The 19596-nt window shown below is 38.8% G+C and overlaps 1 protein-coding gene across 2 annotated transcripts in view; it reads left to right on the forward strand.

Moving 5' to 3' along the window:
- Window positions 1–2988: 2988 nt before the first annotated feature.
- Window positions 2989–19596, forward strand: part of wwp1 (WW domain containing E3 ubiquitin protein ligase 1) — a 37291-nt gene continuing 20683 nt past the window's right edge. For both annotated transcript variants that reach the window (XM_083901387.1, XM_083901388.1), the window contains exons 1-7: window positions 2989–3130; window positions 12935–12991; window positions 14079–14170; window positions 14496–14634; window positions 16672–16796; window positions 17093–17245; window positions 17494–17566. In XM_083901387.1, coding sequence (XP_083757513.1) covers window positions 14101–14170; window positions 14496–14634; window positions 16672–16796; window positions 17093–17245; window positions 17494–17566 — 560 coding nt within the window. In that variant the 5' untranslated portion in view covers window positions 2989–3130; window positions 12935–12991; window positions 14079–14100. The remainder of the gene's footprint in view (window positions 3131–12934; window positions 12992–14078; window positions 14171–14495; window positions 14635–16671; window positions 16797–17092; window positions 17246–17493; window positions 17567–19596) is intronic.

The raw sequence follows: 19596 nt of genomic DNA on the forward strand, positions 1-19596 counted from the left end.
ATATTTAAAGCAATGTAAAAATGCAGTCCTTGTTACAGTGACTTACATTTTATGCTGTGTCAGACATTTGTGCTTCACATTGGTTATCTCTGAACAATGAGTTCCCTTGACTTTAATGTAAACTTAGGGGACTGTGAAGTGATGTTTATAGTTATCGCCGATGTTCTTTCTTTTTTCTTTTCTTTTTTTAAGACTTTTCTTTTATCTGTTTCATAAAATTCATACAGTACATTTCTGTATACTCTCTTAAAGACATACTGTAGATGAAATACAGGGGGTGGGAAACAGTAACAATGCACCATCACTGCCAGAGAGAATACTTAACAATACAATAAAAGGAAAACAACAACAAACAAATGAGAAGCTTTTAATTTTTAGTTGACTGATGTTGACTTGGCTTGTAATATCTTCAAGTGTACATCTGTATTTAGGCAGGTATAGTCGTTTGTTTTTCTGCATATAATACCTAATTATATAACTTTATTTCATGCCTGAGATTGGCTTTGTTTCCTTTATAATGTCCTCCCACTACAATATTTCTGACTCACTACATGGTGAGTAGGAACATGCATTGTGCAACCAAGCACTTTCTGTAGTGACTGACACAGGGTTGATGGAGTGAATAATTATAATGTGTTGTGTTATTGGATTTTAACATAATATATGTTCTCAAAGGGACCATCATGGATATAAGGCTCTTCTGTGTTATGCTACACTTCTTAACACAAAAGCTGTGTTTCCATCGTGGTACAGTTCGGTTTGGTTACGGCACAGTTTGGAGTTGTAAAGCCCTGGGTCAGGCTTGCATTTTGACTGTACTTCCTTTACTTGATAGGTGGGGTGTGGGCTGTGCCCGATGGCTGTCAGCGAGGTTCGTGGCATGATTCTGTACCAGTGCAGTGACAAAGACGACATCGAACATGACACAACAGATAACAACATAACAATCAGCCGACTGTGTGGGTTGAAATAGACCTAACCATACCATAGCATTTTATTATTGTACTCCCAAGGGAAAGGTGCAAAACAAACTCAGCGGTAGGGGCTGGTTATTTTTGATACTATTCCTAATGGAAACACAAAAAAACCTACTCTACTGTCCTAAACTGAACTGTTCCACTCAATGGAGACGTGACAACGCGTGTCTTGTTTTAATGAAACTGCCATACAGAATCAATCAATCAAGGGCAGGTCCTCCTTACCACAGCATCAGGATCATCTTGGATTCATACCAGCCCCTGAAGGAAGGTGGAAGGGAACTCCAGACAGAAGGAGAGCCCTGAGCATGTTCTGCGCAGCAGGGGCTCGGGTTGCACACAAGATTAACTGGCGTTTCCTTGGTTTTGCAGATGTGCATGTCTACAGATGTTTTCGTAAAAACAAAACAACTTATGGACAAGCACAGCTCATTTGTAGACATGCAATGGTGAAGCATTGCATGGGTACTTGTTAAACAGCGACAGTATTTGTCTGTGGGTAGACCCTCTTTGCTCGCACACCATCTTCTGGGACAACCCTTTCCTTCTATTTTTCAGAATTCCTGTTTTTTTCTATCTCAGTTGTGATCACTAGTGTTCTCCTGACTTGGTTTTAGTCAATTAATTAATGGAGCTGTTGGCATCTATCTAAACTGACTTGGTCTTAATCTTCTCTCCGCTTCATCTGTCTGCCCATTACTCTTACTGATTATATGTGTAGTCTAAAGTCAGTTTTTGTTGTGCTACTTTTTGGTCTCATCAGTCATTACAGAATAAACCTACTTGTTGTTTCTGGTATCTTATCAAGAATAATTTCAAAATGGGAAGTTGAGCCATTTAAGTGTACAAACCTTCCCGTAATCTATGAATACTTCAAACTAAAAATAGAACCTATTTTGGAACAAATCGCTGTTTGTTGCCTTAGCAGGAAATCACCAGCAGGTCTTGCTGGCCTGAAACCAGTAGTGCACTGTGGCTCTTGTTGTTTTGGATTTGTTAAAGCATTTCATTTGAATTTGTCTCTCTTACTATTAAAAAAGATAATAAATCAAATTACTATAAATAAAAATCCCAGAGTCCATTTAGTCACAGAGAGGGATTCTATTTCTAAATAAGATATACATTATAAGATATAAATGACTCAATTGAATGTGAATGTGTTTTTGCTTTGTATAGATTTTAATGTGCTTCATAATGTGTAATAAATAGGTGAGATGAATTAAACATTCCCCAGTGGTTCTTCCAGTCTTGCTTCTTCTCTTGGTCTTAGACAAGTCATGTAAGACATACTAATTTGACCTGTTGCACTAGCCCATTACTCAACAGACGGGTTGTTTATAGCTCACTGTGAACTATGGATTTTAAACCTGTGTTGTCAGGAAATAACCGTTGACACTTTTGCGACAAGACCCAGATTACATAACGATCCTAGAGTGCATTACTGAAATGTGCACTCTGTTAAAAAGTAATAATAATACTACTACTAATAATAATAACGTAATAGCATCTAATGTTGTATAAAAAGCAGGTGACAGTGTGTGAGTATTTCAATTACAGCAATCATGTGAGTCTTCAATTTAACCTATCACCTATGTTTGCTGATTTCTCAGCTTGGGACAAACCACTTAATGTAATCATAATCATGAAGAAGATATTTCATATAATAACAATTGGGTGAGCAATAACTAAAAACAATTAAATAAAATACAAAAAAAGTTGACGTGGCGCATTATGAAAGTAAAAACTGACAAAAAATTATATATGGCATCAGAGAAATAATAGCGGAAGAAAATTGAAGTCGAATAGAGTATCAAATATTATTAACGTTTAGATGTATTATTTGAACATGAGAGGCACAATTGTGATCTAACTGTGCGTTAAAGTGTCTCAGCAGCTTTTCTGTGCAGTATCATTACTCAAACGACAGTGTTAACTCCTGCGGGCTAACTCCTGTCCCGTGTTATTACACAGCAGTATTTGGGGTGGCGCGCCTGTCGCCCGACTGTTCGCTGGTCGGAGGCTTCTGCTCAGAGATGGCAAGAGAACCGTAGCTGACTGTGGGGCCTGTTAGGTTGGGTATCTCACCGACAACGGTAACGTTAGAGAGCCGCAGAGACACACGGAGGAGGAGAGGAGCGGGACGACAGGAAAAGGTAGAACACAGCTTGCGTGACTTGAGCGACTAACGCCAATGGGTCCTGCTTCATAATGTTGAAAATAATTAATGTCAAGTCTGTTTTCACATGAAGTAAATTGTTTTGACTTGGTCTGTGATGGCGGACAATTAGCGCGACTGCTAAGTAGCTAGGTTAGTTAGCACGCCGGCTACCTGGTAGCACTTGGCTGATAGCTAAGTTTGTTACGTTAGCTGGCAAAACTAGCCGTGTGTGATGTACCATTAAATATTAAATCATTAATGTGTATGTAAACAAAGCGTTCTGGTTAGCTAGCTGGGTATAGCAATGGTACTTAGGACAGTCAACTAACGTTGAGGCTGACACTTAAACAACACTAAATAGGCTTTTCCTATTAGCTAGCTTGTTTATTAATGGCTCAGCTAACTGACCTCTGTTTTGGTTATACTGCTGCTTCATGTCATGAGCTGTCCGTATCTCTGAGATGCTGCACCCATGCGAACACAAGTTTAACAAATACTGGCAAGGTTTTTAGACGAATACTCAAACGTCAGCAGGTACCTTTCTGTTTATGTGCTAACGTTAGCATTTCAAGTTAGCAAGTGTGCGTTCACCATGCCAGTTTGTGTGTTTATGAGCAATGTTTGCATTTAACATTTCAAGCCTCTGTTAGTTTATGGCATACAAGTAGTTTTAAAGTACTGTCTAGTCCTTTGTTATATGATAATATATTGTCTTGACCAAATGTTGATGTCTAAAATCATAACAACATGGGTCATCTTAAGTTTAAGAGATGTTATACGGTATGGTGTTTGTTTCTTTGGTCATGCATAACACCTGAGATAAGATACAGGTGAATACAGGCCTGTCACAGGGCAGGCAAATTGCTGTTTCAAAGAACATTGCCATAACAAAGCACCCATTCTATAAATACTTTACAGATACACTGTAACATATACACTATAAGAGTCATGGACGGCCAAAGATAGAGTGCCACTTGGATACAATAACGCCTGAATCCGAATATGTGTACCCACAAGTCTGCAGAGGTCCTCATCATCATCTGCTCATATCTGTGGCGGTATACATAAACTCTTTGTGGATATACACAGGCACCCCTACATTTTGTGATTATGCTGACGTACATGCTGACTGTGCATGTTCCTTGCACAGTCTTGCTTTGGCCTGAAAGAGGCCAAAAAGAAGATGATAATCATGGACAGTTGCTTGAGTTTGTGGAGGAAGGTCCGCTGGTAGCCACACATGTACAACTCTACATGTACAACATGTACTACAATAATATAGGGACATATGTGTTCATAAGATATTGCCACTTTTAGTATGAATGGAATAGCAGCCATGTATGCTCAAGTAGAAATGTGAAGCAACTCTGCTTACACTGAATACAGAAACTATGGTCAGAGTTTATTGAATGCTGACCCAGTAACAGTTGATGGGAATGGCCACCACTGAGGTTAGGCTCTGTTGCTTTTTGTTCCTCTTTTGTGTGTATGCAAAGTTATACAGTTAAACAGGGCTTCAGTCATTCTCATGGCTGGTGGCTGTTTTCTGGAAACTCCTGGCCATTGTAGTTTTAACCAGGATGCTGATCATTAATCCCAATGTATATTCCTGCGTAGTGCTCTATGTCAGTTACGGAGACCCCTCTACGTCGCTGGAAAGCCTGTCGTAGAGCCTCTCCATCGGCCCCGGCTGCACAAAATATTTTTTAAGTGTCCGTCACTCCGTCAAGGGACAACGGAGACGGCAAGGGCTGCGTTTGGTCCTCAGGACAGGCTGAGATGCTGCTCTGTGCCGGCCACTGTGCGCACCGAGGGTCCACAGACGGGGAGCTGATCGCCGCCAACAGCGTCGCTGCCAAACTAACCGGGACATAGAAAATATTTATTTCAGGCGAGAAACGGCCACTGTTTCAATGTTATTCAGCTGCAACAACAACAACAGTCTTTTTCTCCCGGAAGCCTTTGCTCACTGTAGCAAGAAGCACAACAACCGTGCGTAGCGACCCCTACTGATCGGGCGGAAAATTGCAGTGCGTATCCAGCAGCACGATGGAGAACTATGACGGCTTGAGGGGTCTCCGTGGTTACGCAGTTGGATAACGCATTACGCAGTTGGAGAAGTATACTGTGGCCTTTAGTTTGCACCCTGTTGTCATGCTGTGTATTTTAGTATAAGACTGAGAAGTGGCTGCTTACAGCAACCTGTCACTTCAGCTGCAACTTTTGCTGGATGCTCTTAAATATACTTGCTTGTACTCACACATGAACGTGTGAGCGTGCACGCACACAATATTTTTAGTTTACAAGAAAGCAGGCCTGTTATGCCATCATAAACAAAAGTTGTGTGTTTTTTCTTTTTTTTTTCTTTTTAAACACCTGATTGTTGCTGATATAAATGAGGGCTATATGAAAGACTGGTAGTTGTTTTCTCCCTAAACTCCCTTTGCAGTGTGCTGGGTGGTAATTGGAAGCTCAACTGCTGTCTCATTATAGAGACTTAACCATGCAGTTATCACAGATTTGCTGCAGTGAAACACTACGTGAACTAAATTAACTGATGGAAACCTTCTCCTGCTTCCTGTTCGAACAGTTACTGAGACAATGACTTGTTTTCCCAGTTTTGTGGATGTGAAGTGTGAACTTGAAAGGGGAGTTCAATTCAGTTCATGTAAGTTAACACTCCCTGATGAATTGACTTCAACAAATGCTCTAAAGTGCAAGCTAACCTAATACTGTGTGTGCCTGTTTGTGTGTGTGTGAATTGGTTGTGTATGGAAAATAGGAAAACCTTAGTCATCCCTTATTATTACTGTTGTATTATATTGTCTTGTGTCTGACTTTGATGTGACACTTGCATAGCATTATACAATACTAACATTATAATGAATTTAAAGTAAAGGAATCACAGATGACAAAACACGGAAGTGACCTCTCATTTAAATATCAGTTATTGAAAACTTTATAAAGTTCTCAGTAGAGTGCAGTCTTCCACCAAGGTGTATTGAGACATTTGTGATGAATCCCCTTGAAGTGCCAGACTTGCATTTAACATCACCCGTGTTTTTCTTTTCATGCGTAATACAACTTTTAATAATCTTTAATAATCTGATGTTTCATACAGTTCAAATAAGTTTTGACAACGAATTTGTACATTTATACACTCTCCCTTTCAAATATTTTTGCTCAACTTCATAGTGTCATGTTGCATATTAGAAATAATAACACTAATTGAATAATTACAACAGGAATTTAGATATTTTTTAATTGCAGCTAGGGTTGTTGTGGTAAAGGGATTTCCGCTGTGGTAATTTTAAGGATCATAACTGTGCAGTTGTTATGGTTGCTTGTCATCCTCTGTGGTTGGCTTCTTACTATTGTGGTGTTTCGTTTGTCGAGTGGCAACAGTGGTGATGACTGTATTTTTGTGACCTTCTACCCTAGCATTTCACTTCCTGCACACGTTAAAGACCTAGTATTGTTTGTCACCAAGACACTTATCTGTACACTTACAGACTGTTTTTTTTTTAGTTTATTTCCTTATTTGTTTTGCACTTCCCTAGACATCCAGTATCACATCCCCATCATGAACTTCCATTCCCTGCCATAGTGTTAGATATTTTTTCTCATGCAGTAGATGTCTTTATGTATATTTCTTAGAAGTGAACGTTGCCTATCTAAGTAGGACAATAAAGACACCCTTCAACCTTTAACCTAGCCCTTACCTGACTGGTCTTTAGTTTTAGATTTGCTGGCAAAGGTTGCCTGTAACACACACACACTTGCACTCTCTCTCTGTCCCTCTTTCTCTCTTTCTCACTCACACACAGGAGATTTGTTCAGGTGGAGAGAGTATATTGACAGCTGTAATAAAAAAGAAAATCTGTATAAAAAAAGATTGAAATGGTACATTACTATATTTTAGTAATGATGTACTATTGATGCATGGATGTAGCATTAACGTCTGTGCTTGTACTATACCAAGAACCTCCTACTTGCGGTCATGAGCGGGATTCACAGTGATTGGGCTACCAAGCAACCCTGTTCTCAAACTATCAACATAAGTTGAGGAAGACTGTTTCTCTGCATTGTCTGTTGGTGCACTGTCATTGTCCTCTGTCTGTGCTGTGATAAATCCATCTTTACACTTATCCTTGCTTTACTTACATTGAGATATGGTGTGAACTGTGAGCAGGAGGCATTTCTCTCTCTCTCTCTCTCTCTCTCTCTCTCTCTCTCTCTCTCTCTCTCTCTCTCTCTCTCTCTCTCTCTCTCCCTCTCTCTCTCTCTCACTGTGTCCTGCTGCAGCTGTGGCTATTGTCAGAATCTGGCAACTCAGCTTCCAGCCATGCTTCCACTTCCACAATGCACTAGGAAGTGGAAGTAACGTCATTCACAAAGTCCTGACGCTAGTAAAATTTGAGTACTGTACTGTTTACATAACCCGACAGGATTTTGGAAAACTTTTCTGTTTTTTTTGTAGACTGTACAGCGTACAGATGCTTTAACTTAAAACACACTTTCACGGATTGCCTTACTGTTAAACTAGTAAATAAATATGATGCTTCATATTTTATTATTCATAACATTTTGACCTCAAGGCATTTGAAAAACTCCCTAAAGTAACATACACATATTTATAAAAGGCCACAACTAACACATTTTCATAATCCATTACTCTGACTATTATTTTCTTGGTTAATCGATTAGTTGTCCATAAAATTAATTGGTTAGTTTCCCAAACCTCAAATTGATGAGGTTCTCAAATGAGCTAAAGTGAGAAATGAGCCAGTTTTTCATAATTTATAAATAAACTAACCAATAAATATTCACATTTAAGAAGCTGGAAAGTCAGGGACCTTATTTTGTTTACCAAAAGAGACACTCAAACTGATTAATCAATAATAAAAATAGTTAACAATTACTTCAGTCACTGATAAACAATTGATTGTTTCAGTCCTGGGTATGCTGATACAGATAGAAAGCCAATGGCCTTTGCTTAAAGCTCACAGAGTGGTCCTGTTGCACATATATGTTAGTTATGGAGGTCTACTTACATACATTCACTTTTTTTTATGGTCAAAAACCTCCTAGTTGCTGTAAACGAGCTGATAGAAATCCTCTTTTCTGACGGTGTTTCCCAGCCGCGAGATTTGAGACTCAACTCTCTCACCCAGAAGACAGAGTCTTGTGATTGGCCAGTACCCAGAAGTGACATATTCAGCACACCCGCTCTCAGAAGTTCAGCTCCCCCCTCTGGAACGGTGGATGCACTGCTACTCATTATCAAAACATTGTTTTATCAATGTTTAAAAATAGCTTCTTCACGACTCCCAGCCTCAGTCCCTTTTATGACTTTGACCCTGTGCCCTCAGAGTCAGAAGACACTGTCGCTCGTGAAACACCTCCACAACGGACGTTATTCTTCTTCTGCGGTTCAATGTACGCAACCGGATGTGCCCGGAGCAGGGCGATCTGCTGTTCAGGAGAACCGGTGTTAACGTATCTGGACGGGGTTTTTTCGCTGAGCCCGAGATTACAATAAAACATAACCTTCTCAGCAGTGGCTGAACTGCTTGTTTAGAACCTTCAGGGCTTCTTAAATAAGGTAAGGACGCAGATACACACTAAAAAACAGCGTTAACTGCGACTTCCGGTCTAGGTCCGGTTTAAATACTAAGATCATCTGTGATTATTAACTCCTTGATTTATATTCTTTAGATTTCAGATTTTGTACTTTTTTTGGAATTAATCCCTGTAGGAAAATTCCTATCTGCATCTTCTACTAGGAAAAATCCTACAATTAGGAGCAGTCAGTAGCCCCTGAGCAGTGCCCAGGTAGCAATTGGGGCCAGATACCTTGCACAGCAGTACACCAGCCCTTTGATCTGGTGGGGACACAAACTGGCAAACCTCCCGTTACAAGTCAACTTCCCTTCCTCCTTGGCCATGGCACTGTTTTATGATGTTGATGCTTACTTTTAATGTCTGCACACAAACATGTTGTTGTGTGATTTTGTTTCTCTCACTGTGTTGACCAAAACAGACGATCACATGCGGACACAAATAATTTAAATGATTATCAGGCTTTGGTCTGATACTTTCACTCTCACCTGTCTATATCCATGTGTGTATTAACAGTTATTTACACTGCACTTGCTTGTAACTAGGGAAAACATGCTGTGGTCATGAAACTGTGTCAAGGAAACTCCATCCAGCTTATATTAATTGCATTGCAGTTATTACTGCATCGTACAACCCTATGTTGCAGTCTTGAAATAATTCCTCTTTTTGGAGCATTTGCATCACACATTGTAAATCTGAGGTAATCATGTTGCTGATAGTTGTTGCCTTTTTAAAATTGCAGTTGCATGAGTTAATGGAATTAGACACATTTTCTGCATTATAATGTATACCATCTTTTGCAGGAAGTCAGATATGACTCATGCTGTGAAAGTGGTTACATGTCTTGTGCCGCATCTATTAAATTGTCACATCCCATTTCTTTACATTATTGGTTATCATCACAGGACATTTGGAGGAGGTCACCAAGGTTCCACTTGTTTAGCCATCTGTTATGCGTCATCAGAATGTTGCACAGGGTATGGTAATATTTATGCTTCTGGCGGGTTTCTTGCAATGTGCAATTAATTTAAATATTGTGAAAAAAAATCAATTAAATCCTTACTTGCTGCCTTCATGACTGTTGTAATCATCCTGGGACTCTGATTAATGAGTTTGCTTCTAGCAGATTAACAGTTTTATGTTCTTGTCTCTGTTTCTTTACTTGAAAGCATGAGGCTCTTCATTAAATATTATGCATCAGTCTGATGCTAGCCATTTTGAATACTTATGGTCCAGGCTTATCTGTCAGATTAATATTTACAATTAAATATGAAATATTATACATCAGTATGCTGCTCGCCATTTTGAATACACTTTTATGGTGCAGGCTTATGTGTCAGATTAATATTTACAAAATTAGTCATGTTGATACAGTAGGTTTCCAATATAGTGAGTCCTGGGACCCACAGGTGGTCCCTGGGAAATTCAATGGGTCCTCAATAAAATAATTATTTCTTGTAATATTGTGATATGCTCCTGTTTGATGTTATTGTTATAATCAAGTATCATGTTTTCTCATCATATGCTCATCTTTAACATTTCAGTTACTTTACAGCATAGTATTGTATAGCCATGTGCATACACAAATTGTGACGCTCCTGTGCGGGATAGATAATCAACAGGATCAGGGAGGGAGATAATGTTATTACTGGGTCATTCCTGGGTTCTTGGAAAAATGTGCTAGTGCTATCTATGTGACTTGCAATCCTGGACACTTTGGCACTGTCTCCTCTTTGCTAAGCATCCCATTTTTTTGCCTTATTGTTTGATAAAGGCTGCATGCACTGTGTGGAGAAGAGGACCAAATGACTCAGTTGTCAACATGTGTCTGTGTGAGAAAGAGAATGAATGGAACGATACATTGCGTTTTCAAATCACATTGGGAAAAATAAAGAATCACTTTGTGGCGGTCAACAGAGCCCCAACCCCCCCCCCCCCCCCCCAAGTCATTCATCTCCCTGCCCTGCAGCTCTCTCTCTCATACACACAGAGTATCAGCTGATTTGTCTGCCCTTGTATTTCTGTGTGTGTGTGTGTGTGTGTGTGTGCGTGCACTTATTTGGTGGCGTTTTGCCGCCGTCTTGACAAACCACTCCAGGAGACTTTCACTTCAAGTGTTCCTGCATAGCAGTTGTACCGCATTAACCTGCAAGCCATTTGATAAGCAGTCTCTGTCTAAAATACTCCCACAGTTTACATCAGTGGTCACCAACGTGGTGCCCAATAAGGTGTTCACAGGTTCAGTTCACTTGCATGTATCCATTAGGGCTGTAACTATATGCGTATCGAAATCGCAATACTCAGAGCCACGAACTTGTGTCGTGATGTGAGAAGGCAGAATCGGGAAATGTCCTTTCTAACTCCCAGTTATTTTTCCAGTCAGCCACATGATATGAGCTGTTAGTGCTACCAAACTTATTTTTATTAGGGATGTCAAATTTTCGCTTTAATTGTGATTAATTAATTACAGTCATCATTAACGTTATGTTTTTTAATCGCGTCAATCTCTTCTTTACTGATGTCCCCGCTACCCGCCCCGGGGCAGCATCAGACGCAGAGACAAAAGCATCATAAAACCATTTCTAACTTTAACAAACACAGACATGCTGCATACCCACAGAAAGGTCAGAAACTCCGCTAAAAGCTCATATAAACCATTCTTATTTTCACCAAACACAGTTAAAACACCGATGGATCAAACCCGCAGGAGCGGAAAAAAACGTTCCAGCGCACGCATTGAAAAGCGGCACCGGAGCCCCAAAATAAGAGCAACAACTGACTTTCAAGAAATACAAGCGGAAATGTTGTCTTCCCTTTGCTCTTTATCAAAACAAGTAATTTCCACTGGAACAAAACTGATTCTAATGAAGAACTACACTTCCCAGCATGCTTTGGGGACAAATCCCAGTCTGATTGATCATCATGACTTTATATTTTTCAACAGTATTATTTTGTTACAGAAAAGAGAGAAATTTTTGGTTATTTATTTATTTATGTTCAAATCTGTTGACAGTGTTCCAAAATATTGTTATTAAATGTTACATTAAGTTGCTATATAATTAAATGTAAAAAAAAAAAAAAAAATTACATTAAAAAAAAATTGTGGAATGTATCGAATCGTGGGTCAAAAATCGTGATACGAATCGAATCGTGATTTTGTGTATCGTTACAGCCCTAGTATCCATTGATCACTCAGTAAAATGTCATTGTTTTATAAAAAAACCTGTGATAATCGTTAGCCCTCCATATTATTCTCTACCCTTCAGGTAGCTCTCGGTCTCAAAAAAGTTGGTGACCCCTGGATTAGATTATCATGAGCGAGTTCAGCTTATATTATATATAATTTCAGCTTGTTCCTTTCACTACGAATTTGCATCTTACTTCAAAAAGGAAATATTATGTTGAAAAAATTGACTGACTAACCTCAGACTGAAAAACGACACAACAACAAATAAAGTAGGCTGCAGGAGAGGCCACACTTCCAAATTGACATGAAATTTTTATGTACAATCCTGGAAGGTTCGGCAAAAGATTTCAGGTTTTAGGTTTCAGGTTGAGAAGAGCAAACTAGTAGACTTTGGCTTTGCCTGCCTGATCCATCAGTACTAACCCTGTCTTCTTAATAAGCTTCTTAAAAGCTGCCTTCTCTGCGTCAATGGTGAGCAACTAGCCAGTGGGCCAATCTGTTGCTTTGATCAGGTAATCATACCTAAAGTGTTTAGTCCAAATTGAATACTTGAGTCAGCACAGAATCAGTGGGTGGTTTATTGAATTGCTTATTGACAATCTCATGGCAATCAATGGGCATGTTGTCTTCAGCTTGTTGTGTTTTTATTTTCTCTTGGTCTGCAGATCAAGTACATTTTAACACTTAGTTTATATTACTAACGGCAAATTAAAATACTCAGTATTTTTTTAACATTCATTTTTAATATATCATATTGTCATTGAAGTAGCCTCATTGGCATTCCTGGCCTGTTTTCCGTGAAGCACCTCTCAAAGCAAATAAATGTTTCACATCATGTCCCCTTTATTCCTCTGTTTTGACAAATATACCGCATTTAATTAGTATGAAATCACTGTTGATATATTTTCAGACACACGCATAATAACCATTGACCAATTCGCAGCAGCTGTGTTGAGGCTCGTCACAAAATTTTACTTTTTTCTGTTTCAGAGGAACCATGGGACACGGAGTAGACTGAACCAGAAGGTCTAGCAACAAACACCAATTGTGAGTGCTTTTTTCCCCCCAGTTTTATGTTCATGTATTTAAAATATGGCATCTGCCATGAGAGTATGAGTACTCACTTGTGGTACTTAACAATACTGAGTACTTATACTACCATTGACAATTGCCTCACCTCCACCTCTAGAGAGGAGCAGAGCAGAAAGAAGGAAAGTGTAAGATTATATTGGACAGCGATAGTAAGCTCATGCTGAACTGTTATATAACAATTGCACATTCATAAATGCTATTATTAAATAATTTTATTTTGGGGGACAGGGGATCCTGTCATGTGGACATCAACCCCCCAGATCAGTGGTTCAGGAAATTCAGAATTAATAACTCTAATGGTCTTTGCACATCATTGTCAACAAGAATAAATAGCAGATTATTCAGAGAATGATTTGCAAGTGTGACACAATTATGGGGATAAAAATGGAGTTTGGAATGGTGTGCTGGTGCTCAGTCATTTTACTGACTAAAGATATATAAGAAAATAAATTAGAAGAGATCTGGCTTTGTTCAGGAACAAACAACTTTTAGTAGTGACTGTTGGATGTTTTAGTGATTTGAGGAAGGTCATATTTGTTTAACAGTCACAGCTGTGTACAGTTGCTTATTTTTAAATGTCATATTATTATCAGCATGTCATCACTGTCATCAGAGAGAGCACTTTGTTGCCCAACCTATCAAAAAGAAGACAGGAGTGGCTTTTTCAATCAACAGCCTCGTTCTTTTAAAAAGCGCACATAACTTACTCTATGTGCCGCTAAGGTACAAAAAGTTGTTGCCTTTCTGTAAATTATTAATGATTACTCTACTATTGTTTGTTAACTCATTCAAATAAAGGATATGCACCTAAATTCCATTCTTAAAACCTAAAGCCACTTATATAATGTAGATTAAAAATAGTTTAGTAATCACCCTCAATGCTTTTCATTGTTTATTGTCTTAGTATTTGTATTCTAATTGTTGTTTGCTTTATTTGTGTCATTTTAATTGTACAGCATTTAAGTCATTTGTTATATCTATTATAAGTGCTTTGTAAAAATTAGAACTTAACTTGCTTTGTATTTGTGTATGTTTCATTAAGGTTTCCCACTGTGGTGTATGACATGGCCACGGCCTCATCCAGAGCAGAGTCTAGCCATAATCACAGAGGAACATCACAGCTTCATGCCATTGGTGAGTCCAAACACAGCAGGGCTGTAATGTGTGGGAGCCACAGTGTGACCACAGCGTCTAGATCCCATTATTCACCCAGAGCTCACGCTGCTCAATTCATTTCAGAACAATGATTATGATATACACATAAAAGAATGAAATTATTTTTTTGCCTTCCACTGTGAAAGATTTTAAATGCTGTTTCCTGCAATATGTCAGCAAGGAAGCCTGTTGGAAAAGGGATTATTAATACATCATATTTAATGTGAATTTATGAAACAAAGCTTAATAGAGAAAATTACAAAAATTGAAAGTTAATATTTCAACCTGCCCTTTGTTCTACTAGTTTCCTGTGCCAAAATCAAGAGGAAGAAAAGCCTCTTTGGGACTGCCATTTATGTGGAGGTGACAGCGGAGGGGGAGTCGCGCCGTACAGCGAAGTCTCACAGCTCCTCCAGTCCTAAATGGGATGAGAGGCTCACTCTGTAAGAAGCATTTTTGTCTCACTGTGTGTGTATGCCTTCAGATATATGTGAGTGGAGCTGTATGTGTGAACACATTCAAATCAACTGAACTGGACCTTATACAGACTTTACTCTGCTAGCTCTAGGTTATAATAGTTTGTGTAATGAGTGACTGAGCTCATGTGTGATTAGAACTCCTCCTTGGAGTATGTTGATGAATTTACCATCCTGCACACCCCTACTCCTGAACCAAATGAAGCATAGTCTTCTGTAAAAAAGCAATAGCGCACCACCAACTTTGATGTTTTTATGTCTTTCAAATTCTGCAATCATTGGCATTTGGATTGGCATGATGTGACTGAAGGTTGGTCTTGTATATTAGCAAGGTGTCAATGAGTATGTAGTGCTCAAGCATTTCTTGAATAAACCTGGCATAATATACCTTTTTCACAGCAGATATTCCGGGATAGAAATAGTAGAACAAACACAGGTTTTACCAGTAACATTAATTACAATGCTACTACTACTACTCCAGTTTTAAGAGAGCAATGGTTGTACTATTGTTCAAGTAAAGGTATGTCACAATAAATACTTGAATCACTTTTCCTTCCCTGAAAACTGATATTTTTAAAACTGCATACATGTTTCCTGTATTTTCCAATATAGTGATTGAGAAATAATTATACTGCATGGTCATTGGAGCACTGCTAAAACAAAAAAAATAATGGTGACCTAAGACATTTGCATAGTACTTAATTTAAGGAAAATAGACAATTAAGTACTGCACATATGAGTGGACAGCGTAGAATTACAGAATAGAGTCCAAGAGTTTTAGTACAGTGTTTCCAGTTGTAAATGGAATAGAAAATCTCACTTGGAAAATGGATCTAGGGTATTGTTACCCTAATACATTTGCTTTATTCTCATGTGCAAAAATCACATCATCTCCTGCCGGTCTTTTTTTAAATTTTAATATTAAAATGGATACAATGGTAGACATAACATAAGTTGACAGTACAACAGACATCTGTCTTTTCATTTTCCAAAAATTTTGCTTAATCTAAAACGGCCTGGTCTTCTGTAAAATGCCGTTGACAGAAAATTTAACAAACGTTCTTTCTTATTTTTTTTAGTGGGAGTTTTCATTCAGATAATGATCTGTATATTTTACGTAACAGACAAAAAGGCTTTAAAGCAGTAATTATTTTGAATTTCCACATAAAATGAGTGAAAACCCTTGGGTGGCTCATCTGATAATTATTAGAACAAGGGAAAATGCAGTACAACAACACACAGAGCCCTTTGTATCATTTGAGACACTAGTGGAGCCGGCAGCCTGAGCATAGCAGACATTTACTGCTCTCTGACTTTCAGATGACTCTGCCAAATGGCAGCAATTTAATTGTAAATCCTAATTGTCCTGATTGGGTGATTATCACCGACAAGAGACTGCTGCTGCTTGTGGTCGTATGTTTGCGATGTCACTCTGTCATGAGATGGGTCCTGCACATGGAACGGAGGCAGTAATCAGCAATGAATACAAGGATTTAGCAGTTTGCTTGTTTTGTGTTCATTGTGTATGAGAAACGCAAACACTGGGAAGCAGCTGTATGTGATCTGAGGACATCAGGCACCCTAGTCACCCCAAGTTATCAGGTTTCTCATATCCTGTAGCAGGAGGAGTGTATAAAGCAAAGTAATGCTTCAACTACCGGGGGTTATGCTGAATGAACTCTGACTGATGACACAGTCAGCAACTTAGCAAGACAAGCACTGAGATTTAGTCAGAACTAGGCTATAACAAAGATGACTGTGTGAGGAAAAAGCTGTTGATTCTTCAATTTTACACATGGTCAGTTCCTCAATTTGTTTTACGTTGTCCTTCTCTTTTTAATGGGGAAAAGCATGTAAAGCAGATATGTAAATGATATGCTGAGTTCTCTTTTTGCGTCTTCGTCTAACTAAATGTATTTATTCTTGGGCCATAAATCATAAAGGAACATCTGCACTTACTGAATCCGCTGCTTTGTGTTTCTTTTGTGTGTGTCTGATTATTAGGAGTGTAACACCACACACACAGGTGGATTTCAAAGTATGGAGTCACCACACCCTGAAAGCAGACGCTCTGCTGGGCAAAGCCACACTGGACCTAATGCAAGCACTGGAGCAGCATGACAGAAAATGTAAGATGAAGCTTCATCAAACAGTCAGTGTTGTAATAAAAAGTGTGACTAGAATATCACACAAAGGCAATTTCATTCTTATTAGGAAGAGTTTAGTCTCCCTGGCACGGTTAGGTCTGTCTGTTTCTGTGATTGTATACATTGTAATGTATACTTGTTTAAATAAAACTTTATTTAAAAGAAAATGTATGCACAGCACAAGCTTTATGTGTGTGCATTAAACTAAAATTGATTTAACTGAAACCTTGATGTCAATTTATTATAATTCCTCTCATGTTTCTGCTTTGGCTCTGCAGTGGAGAATGTGAAGGAGGTGCTGAAGCTGAGCGTGGAGCAGAAGGGAGTGCCGGTGAACACGGGGGAGCTGACCATCTACCTTGATGGACTAATTGTCTCTGACGAGGACGACACGGCTCCGCTTACCAACGGCAATGCTGCAAATGGCACCAGTGAGCTCAGCATTTATTCTCTATATTAAGTCCTGTTGGCACAGTTTGTTTCAATTACAACCTAAGGGGCACCTAACATAGTGGTCAATCACTTAAAAAGTTATTACACTTCTTAATTTGTTGTTCTACTCAATAAAATAAAATATTGATCCAGACACAAAAAACAGTAAACTGTTAATCACTTAAATCTACTTGTTTTAGCAAATTGCACAATATATAAAGTTGACATCATTTTCTCTTCTTTCCAGAAGTCCAGCAGAATGGTGATGCAATTCATGAAAATGGAGACTCATCATCTGCTTCATCAAGGGCTGCCAACAGGTAAACGGAATAAATGAGCAAACCATTTTGGGACATTTATATTGCTGAGGTAGAGGACTGTGTCTTAATGAAAGCTATCCTGTTCCAAAGGTGGATGTTAACACAGTTTCCCCATATTTTGCTATTTGAACATTCGAAGGTCGACTTTATCCTGCTGCTCACACTGAGTATGTTGACTTTGCTTTAGTGCATTTAAAAACAGAGGTTAATGTTGTCTCTTGGTGCCTTGCTATTTTCCTATCCATTTTTACCGCTGTTAAGCTCAAAGTTCTGCTCACTGTCCCACTGGTGCCAGTTTTCATTATCAGTCACACTGTAAAAGTGCCCTTCAATGAGGCTAAGGGGATTTTTTTATTGGAAAACCACAAAGGAAGTACGTCTGCTCCTTATCCCAGATGGGAGCTTGGTTGGGGTGGGGGTGGGATTAGGAGATGTGTTACTGCCTGGCTCCTCTCTGCATTGCAGTTGTTGAGAGTGCTGCAAGGTACAAGCAGTGTTATATTTAAAACTTAGAAGAGTTTCCTCTTTGCAGGGGTTGCCCAAGTGTTCCAAGTATCCAGCCAGAATACAAAGGTAGCTAGTTGAGGAATATCTGTGGTGGAGAGGCAGAAGTGTTTATTCACCACTGTTACCTGTTCAAATTAAATGTGTTATGATGTTACTGTATACATGAAAGGTTTTGTTATTTACTGTACATGCTTAACATGAAACATAAACATAAAATTAAATAATGTTAAAGCATTTAAAAACATTAAAAACTAAGAACTGGATAAGACAGAAATTAGAATTATAAAACCAATAACAATTGAAATGCATAACAATATAAACAGATCATTGCATTAATGTACAGCGAATCCAAAGCGTTAAATATATAACAAATATTTTCTCTTGGTGATGCACAAAACCTATTAACACTAAAGCAACCCAAGGCGTTGCAAACCCTGCGTTAGTCTACACAAACCAAACAATAGTGAAATGCTGAAGTCCCTGAACATTTGGTTTCAGCTGTTTCTCTCTCTACAACATAAAATATTCATGACTAAATGAGCAGTAGCCATAGTTCAATATTTGAAGCAGAAAACGATTTTAAGATATTATCCTAAGATCTGCTCTGTCTGGACCGTGTGGTTATGTTTTGGTCAGATATGGCCGATGGTGGGGAGGAGCATGAGCAGTTAAAAAATAATTGAACCTCACTATCTGTGTTACACAACAGTCTGACATCATCCAATACCCACATACCTTTGTGCATGAGAATAAACGGATGTACAGGATATTCTGATTGGCTTTACAAAACAGGGAGTTGCCTCACCAACCCCCACATTTTGTTTTCAATGTTCAGTGTTACAGTACTGTTTGTGTTCCTGCTTTAGCCTCTGCTCTTTCTGAGAAATGTGACTTAGCAGCATTTAAAAGGAATCTAAATAGTTGGCACTTTAACCAGAAGCGGATGCTTGAGGAGCCCTCTGACCTTTTTCTCTCCACTCTCTCTTTTTAACTCTTAAACTTGTCCTTTGTGATCATGTGTAACATGCCTTTGTATGATCTTGTTTGACAAGCCTTTTCCACTTCTTATCATCACTTTTAACCTACCTTTCTTAGTTCTACCTTTCTTTTCTTAATCTAATCTCCCATCTCTTAATCACCTGACCTGTGTCTTCATTGTTTTTTCTATGCTTTCTCCCACAGTCAAGTGGTTGAGACTCTTCATGTTGAATATTGTTGAGCAGTGTCCAGATGTTGACACCGTTCCCCATATTTTTGTGTTACACATTTTATTAGTGGCATATTAATTGCATTTTGGTGCCGCCAGTGAGACTGCGGTCATTATGTTTCTGCTAGAAGGTGGCTGCAGTGTACTTCAACTGTGCTTTTCCATTGAATGTTGATTTTGAAAAATATCAAGATGTGGGCTGAGAGTTAAGTGAGTGAGAGTGGGGAGCAATGCAGGTCTGGTAGTGAAATATGACACAGAGTTGCAGCTTTCTAACAAGATGCTTCATGAGATGTGCCTCTCAATCTTAAGCCCA

The sequence above is a fragment of the Microchirus variegatus genome (assembly GCF_963457635.1).
Source record: "Microchirus variegatus genome assembly, chromosome: 15".
Lineage (NCBI taxonomy): Eukaryota > Metazoa > Chordata > Actinopteri > Pleuronectiformes > Soleidae > Microchirus > Microchirus variegatus.